Below are 10,667 nucleotides of genomic sequence, written 5' to 3'. Positions count from 1 at the left end.
AACTTACTGTGCAATACAGATGCTTGTCTTTTACCTAGGGTATGGACAGACAGATCCATAAGAGATACAAGTATTTTCTATATCTATATATGCCATCAAGAATAGTTTGGTTTTCTGACAGAAAAGCAGAGAGATCTGCAGGGAGTATTACACTGGCATCAGTGATGTACTGGAAACTGCATCCAGTAGTACATTTCATTTTGGGAAATTAATTTTTGCTGCCATTAGATATCACCAAGTCTTGCAAATAAGAGCACAATTTCACTCCTTGGCCCAGGGAATCAAGATAAAATAAAGCTGGCATAATTACATTTTGTTAGAATTAGGCTTGTGCGAAGCTATCCCTTTGCTTTTCTCAGGTTTAGTTAAGTTGCCCTATAATTCAGATTTTAAGGCTCGCCACACATCTTTAATGAGCTAAATGAAAACACTGTAGCATCGTAACCACCAGTCTTTGGGGAAGGTGGACCTTGGTCTGAAACAGCCAGATTAAGACTCTGAAGAGCTCGGAAGCAAGAGCTGTTACTAGTGTCACCTCAAGAATGTTCTCACCTTTCAGGGCTTCTTCAAGCAGTGTCTGATACAAAATCTCTTCATACACATTCTCCACTTGGATCACGCTAGTGTAATCAGCAAAAATGAACTGCTCGTATTTCTGCAGCTCCTGCGCAGACACAGAAGAAAGGAACAGGTGGATAAAACTGGTAGACTCTGAGAGTCCTACTTCAACAGAGCACCTTGAAGATGCCATCTAGCAGGTCTTGCAAGGCTCCTTTGCTGGCTTTTGAGGTGAACTATTTGGACTACGACTAAATGAACTATGTAAGTTCACAATTTATTATGCAATTATCAAACAGTATTCTTGCACTACGAGAACATTTAAAAGCACTACAGATCATTGCCATCTGCACTATAATAAACATTTCTGAAATAAACAGCTGGTGAGGAAATGCCTCACTCACTGTTTGTCCAAGGAGGCAAATCCACAGTGAGCATAGGAGATACAGGGTTTGGGTTTGTTTTTCTAATAGGTGTGTAACACTTGCAGCTTACTGATTTATACGCAATAGGCTGTCTAGACTACAATTGAGCCATTATTACTAAGTAGCTGCTTGGTGCTCCATAAAAAGTAAATAAAGTGACCTCTGCCTACTTCCAGAAGAGGCACCCATATACAAATATCTGGAGGCTTTCAAGTAAAAGGTCAGGACTTGACTGGGCATGTCAGTTGTGCTACATAGCTACTTCTAGAGCTGGCTGCTCATTTCTGCAGAGGCACAAACACAAAAGGCTTGTGGGAAATTAAACAGAAAGGGCTTGTGAGAAGTTCGCATCACCACTGCTTCCTCCGTCCTGTACGACAGAGACACGACGTGGGACTCCACCCTCTCTACGTATATTCAAGGTGATTAAATGCTTGCCCCTGTGCATAGACACCATGTCTTGAAGGCACTGCTGACACTCTAGAAGAGACTATTATTTTGGGGATAGTACAGAATGTAGAGTGACATATAGAAGTGATTTTAGATATGTTTTATAAAGTCGTGAATTTTAATAATACATACACAAAGACTCACAAGCATAACTTGGCAAAACACTTGGTTTTAAACTTGTTTTTGAAACTGAAACAAGGTGGAGAGCATCAGCAAGACCAACATGCTGTGAGTGAGAGCTTACAGCCTCTGGGAACTGATGAACATCAAGGGAAACAAAAGGGCAGAGAGGCCAGGATGGCTTAGGGCAGGCATGTTTCAGCAGGTACACTGAAAATACAAGAGGATATGCATGGCCTTCAAGAAGGGTACAGACTATTTATTTTGAGCCAAGGTGAACAACATTCCAGCCGGCCCCTGATGTAGCCACATTGATAACATCTCCACGAAACTCTGGTAGCCACATTTGCTTACTGCTAACCTACCTGTATGATTAAGGGCAACAGAAAACATCTCTGTATGTTCATTTCCTGACTACTGACGCAATTACTTCCATTTAAAATCACTGACAGCAAGTGCATGGCCTGTCTGCTTGCTGCTCCAGCTGTCCAAGCCAGCATTTGACTTTGAAGAAGGTCGTCAGCAGTGGCTGTATATGGTCACAGCTATGCCTCAGGCTGCTGATGAAGAGGAAAGTGCCCTCCCCATGGACTGAATTGCAGCCTGCAACAGGGCTGCTGAACACAAGGACAAGCTCATAACCTACAATGGTAGCTGTCAAAAGGAGTCCATTTTGAGGGGACTAGGGAAGAAATGAAACGGGGATGGAGAAAGGTCTGAAACTATCTTTGAGAAAGCAAGCTGTATATACAGTTCTCTTGATTCCTGAAATCTTCCTTATGCTCCACATCTACCCAGTCCACAAACTGGCAAATCAAAGCGTCATTTAGCTGAGCAGGGAGCCAATCTGCATAACTCCTCGAGAGAAAACAGCTTCACAGAGCTGAGGATTTACTGCTAAGGTGTTAATCCTTCCCTGCCTTTTATTAATGTGTTTGTTTTTTTTTTTTTTTAATCACAGAAACCTACTGGTTTGCATGTTGAAGCCAGTGTCTTCTGCATTGTGGGCAAAGTAATCTGTACCAGTGCTTCTTGAAATATCTTCTTACGGATAGTGCTGCTGTCATAATCATATTGCTGTCAAAACAGACACAAAGAGAAACAAGACCAAACATGTCTGGGGTTATTAATTACTCATAGCAAGAACTGGTTCTCATTAACCTGTAACTGGTGACAGGTGAATCCCAAAGGATACCACATCACAGGCACACTCAGGGGTTTGAATTCCCATTCAGGTTATTTGATCTTTTACAAAAATTCCCTAAAATCTAGTTTTCTGGGATCTCTTTCCCTTCATTTTTTTTTCTACCTAGGCAAGAAACAGCCCCCTGATTGCTCTCTCCAGGTATTTCAGCACTGCCTCTTCAGAGGGTAAAGAACTGTAGAGGCAGACTAATTATAAAGCTAATATAAAATTATTTACCCAGATCCACATAATCATCTCCAGCTGATTTAATTGCAGTTAAAATGGATGCATATGTAAATACTTTTGCAACTGTCTGCACAAAACTAGATTTTACCCCCTCAAATGAGCAGGTTTGCTAAGTGCTACCAAATGACTATTTCCCACTGCATGGTAAGAGTTATCTGCTTTCAAATACTGATATAAATTCACATAAAATATATTCTCAGTTTCCAAAAAGGCAGAACCCAAGGTATTTCTGTGAAAAAGCTGCAACACTTACCTTCAGTACTCTCAGCTTGACTTTTTCAATGGTTGTTGCAACTTTTGCTGAGTCTGCCTGGCGACTTGGAGAGAACAATTGCTCAAAAGTATAAACTGCATTTTCCATCAGCTAAGAATAATAATTTAAAAAATATGTTAAAGACCAGTAACATAAATTCCTACACATGCAAAGAAGCATGATCAATGTAACCCTTATCTTAAATTGTATTTTTGAGAAGGTGAAAGGGAGAAAGAATTATGGGCCTAAAATCAACAAATATTTCAAGTACTTGGAATGGAAGAAAAGCCTCGTTTAGTTTAGATTGCAACACTCAGTTTTGGAACGGGAAACCAAAAAGAAGATTACCTAATGCAAGAACAAGAAAATGAAACTACCTCAACTTCTATCTGGAGTTTACAGGCAGGTCAATACTAGGAAGTGTGCTAATGTAACAGGTACCTCAGCAGACTTACTCAGAGTACATTCAGCTATATTGTTCAAAAGTTTTCTGCTGAAACTCTGTATTTCAATACTCTGAAGGCTAGCATGCATATAAAATGTTGTAATAAAGAAAATTAAACCTTGGTATCATTATTATGCCATCATAGCTTTCTTGTATAGATTTAGTCTCATGTCACCATCCAAACTGACGGTGACAAAGACAAAAAGTGTAATTGATTATCTATCTATAAGGGCCATAGACAATACTCATTATCCCTAATAAGAAGACTCCTATTAACTCCAACTAGATTCTAATGGTCTTAATCATTAATATTGCAGATAATTTTTTTAAAAGTAATTAATCAGTAGCTTTCTTTATAAGACGAATAAGTATCAGCAAAAACCGCACAGAGTGCAATGATTTCTCACAGAATTGTGTTAGGCCGCCATTTGCCATATTTTCACATTATCCAGAGATTCATTAAAAATATTAAACCCCCTAATCCGAAAAGATATTTCAGAAAAACAGTTCTGCAAGGGGTTATTATGTCTACTTAATGAGGTTTTGCCTTTTTTAGCTAAGTGTTTCCATTCAAATTTTACTATAGTCTTCTTGGAGACGTACAGCGCCGCACACAAGTAAGCTGTCCACGCCGCCAGATCTCCCATTGCATCACATGGGACCACGCCAGTCGATACACACAGACAGCCATATACCATAGAGGACTTCTTGAAGGCTGTGACAGATGTTGAAGGCCAATTTTTATAACTGACTTTGCAGATAATGTAGGATTGGACTACACAGACTATTATAAGTGGAAATGAAGAAGATGGAGGTTTACTGGATTTCTGCATGCATCAGAAGGCTGTAAAGAGTCATGCAGTGCAAGATGCTGGATACAAGAAAAAGACAGGATCAGTGTAGAGTTAAGATTAACTACTCACTTCTTATTTCAATTTTTATTTGAAGCAAATCATAAATTGGTGTAGTTCTGGTGAAGTAACTAAAGCTGCTTTATTTATGCCAGTTGAGCACTGTGCTCCCAAATTTCTTAAAACTGGCCACTAGAGGATGCCAAGCTCCCAAGCCAAGGAATCCTGCTCCAGCCTCCAGCGGAGTTAGACTTAAGCCAAATGCTTCTTTTACGTTAAGACTACGCGAGCATAGACATGTCTGACCTTTCTTGTTAATAAAATAAATGTGCATGGACACAAAGTTAAACTACTTACTATTTTTATGAGAAAAATACCAGTCTTTTAAAGAGAGCGAAGCAATAACAGCATTTTTAGAAACCAGCCTTTTAAAGAGAGAGAAGCAATTTTAGAAGAACTTGTGCTTTAATTTATCATATTTATTGTGAATCTTGACTCATGTTCTGTTCAGAAAAAAACACTACTTGGTTTGTAGGGGATCTATTTTCTACTTCTTTGTCTTGACTTATGGTCTTCACTTACTGAAAGACATTTTATTCGGCAGCATTTTGGAATTAAAGACTCAGACATGAAATCAGAATTTTATTTCTGAATAATTCTTTGGCTGCTGATCATGGCTGTACTTAGAAGAGCTGCGTTTAGGAAAACCCTATCCCAGCACTGTGCTAGAGACTTGCATTCCATATTCATTACTCCCACTCCACAGAACTGGACCAGCTCCATTTCGCAAGATTACAAACCAGATTATTTAGTTTCTCAGCTACGGATTAAAATCGCAGGATTCAACATAGAGCTACAGGGCCAAATCTGCCTTGTGATCTGGCAATTGAAAGAAGTCTATTGGCCAGCTCCTAATAGATTTCTGGCCAGGCACCCAGAAGAAATAAAATCAAAGCAGAATCATAGCCTATACCAATACACACTAGAGGGAGAAAAAGAGGTAGAGTTCATTTTTCATCTGAAATGATGTAGTCACTTCAACAATTCCCGTGAGAAGAGAAGCTGGTTAAAGCACCTCCATGCAGCTACATCCTGAAACATCAGCTATGTCCAAGTAATTGCCAGTTTCTAACATTAACTGCCTTACTTTATATTAATGAGAAAATAAACTACCCAGGAGAAGACATTCCATTTTGATAAAATATATTTAAGACCCTTCCTAACAAATCAACCTTTGAGAATGGAAATCAGGTAGATGCGTTACCAGCAAAATCATTCGTTACAAGCACAACTTTCTCAGTTGCTGAAACACTGAGAATTCAGAACACAAAAGTTCAGGGGAAGAGATGATCCATCCCAAATTTCTGTGCCTTGCTGAAAGACTCACTTAGAAGAGTACTTAGAAGAGCTGCTTTTATGTTTGCTTTTGTATTTGTGCAACCTGACAAATATAAATGCCAAGCAGCTTCTAGCTGTGATTTTCTTAGGTTTTGTTATCTGTACTTTGATTGAGAGATTCTCTGGGAGTCTTGCACAGGTTTTTATCAAGATTACTTTGAAGCAGGTTAGAAGGGCAAACCTAACCTGTTCTCCCAGGAGGAAAAACTGGATCTTACAGTACCTCTTGCATGAAGTTCTGTGTCCTCTGAATCACAAAATCAATGTGATAGACCTTGAAGCGACTCTTGAGGTCTTGAAGGAGCTCCTGGAGGAGGTTCACTTTCAGATAGCAGGGCTCCATTTTCACAGAGTTGAATGGTAGGTTCATAAGCTGATCCACGTTCTGCATTCCAGTGGAGGAAGAACAGGTTTCGAGAGAAAGAAACCAGAGGCAATCTTTTAATAGGGAATGTAGCAGTGGCACTAAACCAAACTCTGCTATCTATAGCCTAGTTGCACAGATACCATAAGACTTTATAAATGACAAAACCAAGTACTAACATGACCACCTGGGAAAGCAAATACTGCTATTTGTGCTAACATAAAAGGCTCCAAATATATTTTTGTCTTACCTCCTTTAGCTTTGTGATATCATTCGTCTTCTGGAAATCCTGGATGATTTCATTAACTTCTTTATCAAAAAGTGAGCGGACTTCAGTAAATCCAGAACTCACTGGACCCATGAGTTCCTCCAATATGGATGTGAGAAATGGCTGGATATTTTCTGTGCAGCACTTCTGGGCAGGCTCAGAAACAGCAGCTGGAGTGTCAGACAATAAAACGGTTGCATTTAGCCTACTAAAAGATATTGTGGGAAAAGTAACCTGAACTGATTTACTTTACACTGAATTAAATGACTCTGTATTTTTCCCTGAAGTGTCACCTCTGCAGAGATGATGAGGGTGATGAAAGGAGAGTTTACAGTTTTATGAGTGAAAATGAAACACCTGTTCCCATGTCCCACCTAACCAAACACTAGCAGCTTGGGGGCACTGTGAGAGCAGAGGAAAGGGCAGCTCTAAGTATTGAATCATACTGGGAGGTTTGCAGAGAGTGTGGCCACGGTGACTCCTTATAGGAGGCATCCAGACTTGGTACTCTACACTTCACGGAAAGCATCCTAGTCTGGAATGTGAGAATCCTGAGTTGTATCAAGACAGCTCCTAAATTATCAGCTATTTATTTATTTGCTAGCTTAAGCAACATCAACTAATGCTTTGTTTGCTTCTTACACTCATTTCTATATTCACAGCAAAATTGTAATTACTTCACATTAGTTTAAAACCACCGAAAAAGTCCTTTGGATCAGGTATTCTTTGGTAGCCTAAGAATTTGCCACATAATCAGAACCTGTTTTTGTGGCGCATTCCTAGACATCAGGTCAAAACCACTACACTTTTAATTATGATCATGTGGCCCGTATAAGGCTGCATAAGGCTGTCCAAGTGCAAATGAAAGCAGAATGAGCAACCCTAATCAGGATACTCACAACCTGTCAGCTCTAGCTTCCCATTTGAGAAGATCTGGTATTTTCACAGACACAACGGCCACAGATGTCATCAGAGGCAGCAGAGGCTCAAAGCATTTGTTCTCAGAAAATTAGTGTCCCCAGTTGGATTTTTCAAAACACATGAGGATTTCAAAACAATGACATCTGGTAATTTGAGGAACACAATAGGAAACATTTAAAAATTGCTACAAAACACAGCTGTTCCTCTACTAACCTTTGATTTTTCCAGCTAAGAAATTCTTGGAGTTCAGAATCTGATCCATGTCCGAGCGAATGGTTCCTTCAAGAGTTTTTGCAAAATCTCTGCATTCTTCTTTCAAGGTACTTAATCCTTCTGACACCTGCTGCTGGACTAAGCCGTAAGTTTCTTCTACAACCTAAACCAAAATTAAATTAAGAAGCATAGATCAGAACCAGCACACACAGAGAACTGCTATGAGAAACAACTACTTTGCAAATATCAGTACTTACACCAAACCAGGCCCGCTTCCTATCATTCCTCTTTCCTTTCATTTTAGGCAGGATCATTGTCTGAAGGTTAGGCAGGAGTTCCTCCATCACAAGGTTGCTCAGGATCTGTATGGTCAGAAGATTAAAATTACATGTTCACACACTGTTCTTCCTCTGAAAACTGAGCACTCACATCACAGAATGATGTGCAAACACAAGCGTCCTCCAATATACAGCAGCTTAGACATCCCAGGTTAAAATACTAGGTGTGCCTGAGGTGTGCTTCATCTGAAGCATTTTTCACTGAAAGACTTTGAGAGACCAAGCAACAATTGACAACAGATGAACTAAGATGCCCGTTAAAATTTACTGCGTGCTATTATGAAATTACCATGTGAAAATCAATGGAGCTAAAATGATTGACATCAACTGAGCAACCGGATCAAAAACATAGCTGTTGGAGTTTGTGAAAAACTTCTCAAGATTTCCTTTGTCACTAAAAGACAACTATACTGGTCTAAAACTGATAAAACTTTCACATTGTAGAATTCATATACGTTACCAGATACCTGAACAAAAAACCTGTGAAATATCATAGAATCACAGAATGATTTGGGTAGGAATGGACCTTAAAGATCATCCAGTTTCAACCCCCCTGCCATGGCATGGGACATCTTCCTATCAGGTCACTCAAAGGGCTGTCAGCGTGGCCTTGAACACTTCCAGGGATGGGACATCGGCAGGTTCTCTGGGTAACCTGTTCCAGTGTCTCACCAGTCTCACAGTAAAGAATTTCTTCCTAATAGCAAACCTAAACCTACCCTCCTCTGGTAAAAAGCCATTACCCCTTGTCCTATCACTACATGCCCTTGTCAAAACTCCCTACCCCAGCTTTCTTGTAGGCCCCCTTTAGGTACTTGAAGGCCGCTACAAGGTGACAAAGGTGCACCACAGCAGAAAGGCAGGGGGAAGAAAAGTGTCGAAGAGACTTCTACACATCAAGTGTTTGTGATGGAATGTGGGAAAACTGAGGAAAAGGTATCATTGCCCCATTTTTTAATTATTTCTGTAAGTATATTGTCAGCCTATTGTTGCTGTATTTTCCTAAATTGACACTGAGTACTTTTCTCCTTCAAGAACATTTTCACTTTGAAAGAGGGTTCAGTGGTTGTAGAAGAGATGCATCACTCTCTCTGATCTCAGCATCTAACTGGCAATTCGGTCTTGCAGATGGTTCCAATTAGAAAGAAAAGACATCAGACTGGGAATACAGATGATACCAATTTGGGGGAGTGGTCAATATCCTGGCAAGCAAGGTTGCTATTTAGAGGGACCTAGATGGGCTGAAGAAATGAGTAGACAAAAACCTCATAAATTTCAGCAAATCAAATACATAATCCAACATCTGAGATGGAACAATCCTGTACACCAGTACAGGCTGGCAACAACTGGCTGGAAAGCAGTTTTGCAGAAAAGGGCTTGGGCATCCTGGTGGACAAGAAATTCAACATCAGTCTGCAGGGTGCCCTCGCAGAAAAGGGCAACAGCAGGTCGAGGGAAGAGAACATTCACCTCTACCAACACTTGTCAGACTGGGCATGAAGCATGTGTCCAGTTTTGGGCTCCCCAGTACAAGACATCTTTACAAACTGGAGTGAGTCCAGCAGAGGCCACCAAGATGGTCAGGGGACAGAGCACATCATGTGAGGAGAGGTGGAGGGAACTGGGTTTGCTCAGCCTTAAAAAGATAAGGCGCAGGGGAGACCTTATTGCTGACTGCAGCTACATAATGGAGGATGTTGGGCAGACAGAGCCAGACTCTTCTTGGAAATACACAGGGAAAGGAAGAAGGTTACAGCTACAAGGAACAACAAGGGAAACAGTAATCAGGTATGAAGAAATAATTTTCACCATGAGGGCAGTCACAGGAATAAGTCATGCAACCTCCAACCCTGGATATCTTTAGGCCAAGGTCCCTAAAGATGGCTCTGCTTTGAGTGGGGGACTGGGCCAGACAACCTCCAGAAACCCCCTTTTAACTACATTATTCTCTGGTTTTGTAGTTCTCTTGATAATGTAACCCAGCTTTGTACAGAAGAAGCATCAAAGTCTGGCTTCTTTGATACAGAAAGAATGAAATGATGTGAGACAGATTTTTGGTTTCATTCAACAGCATCCATTTCAGAAATTTTCTTCAGAATCACCTACTCTGTCAGGCTTTGCACCTCCTCCTAGATTTGAACTGCAACTTCTTTCTGGCCCATCTCACTCAGATGCACCAAACTGGCAATAAATACACAGAATTACAGGCACACATCTGGTTTTGAGAGTCTAGGCTTTCCTCTGCACTTTTTTTTATTTATGGACACTGTATCTCTGGGCTGAGAAAGCTGCAAGACCTCTCTTCCTCCTGCCCTTTCCTCTTGCTGTTGGCCAACAAGGCAAGCTATGCAAGAAGGAGGCAGTTCATCATGGGACCTGCCGACCTGCCCTACTTCTATTTCTTTGTAATCTCAGGTCTCTGAACACATTTCCTACGGAGGCATCTATTAGCACTGGGGATAGTTTCTTCAATTTCTCTACTTAAAGTGCCTTGATTTTGAACTCAAGATCTCAATCCTGTATTTGGTTCCGTCATCACTCATCCTCATGATTCAGAGGAGGGAGGGACATCTTTTATTTCTGAACATGTTCATTTTCTGTTCATAAATCTTGCCCAGGTGTGTTTCTACT

The 10,667-nt window shown here is 40.5% G+C and overlaps 1 protein-coding gene across 1 annotated transcript in view; it reads right to left on the bottom strand.

Annotated features, from left to right (window-relative positions):
• The window catches only part of NIBAN1 (niban apoptosis regulator 1), a 69,651-nt gene that overhangs the window by 4,787 nt on the left and 54,197 nt on the right, over positions 1-10,667 (bottom strand). Inside the window, exons 7-13 of the mRNA XM_086753815.1 lie at positions 7,956-8,060; positions 7,699-7,861; positions 6,547-6,734; positions 6,156-6,317; positions 3,239-3,349; positions 2,523-2,630; positions 553-664 (exon numbers count right to left, since the gene is read on the bottom strand). Of these exons, the coding sequence (XP_086609941.1) occupies positions 553-664; positions 2,523-2,630; positions 3,239-3,349; positions 6,156-6,317; positions 6,547-6,734; positions 7,699-7,861; positions 7,956-8,060 (949 nt within the window). The remainder of the gene's footprint in view (positions 1-552; positions 665-2,522; positions 2,631-3,238; positions 3,350-6,155; positions 6,318-6,546; positions 6,735-7,698; positions 7,862-7,955; positions 8,061-10,667) is intronic.

This window comes from Chlamydotis macqueenii, chromosome 8, assembly GCF_036417535.1.
Source record: "Chlamydotis macqueenii isolate bChlMac1 chromosome 8, bChlMac1.mat, whole genome shotgun sequence".
Classification (NCBI taxonomy): domain Eukaryota; kingdom Metazoa; phylum Chordata; class Aves; order Otidiformes; family Otididae; genus Chlamydotis; species Chlamydotis macqueenii.
The sequence above is the reverse complement of the archived record's forward strand: the minus strand, read 5'-3'. Positions and strand labels throughout refer to the sequence as shown.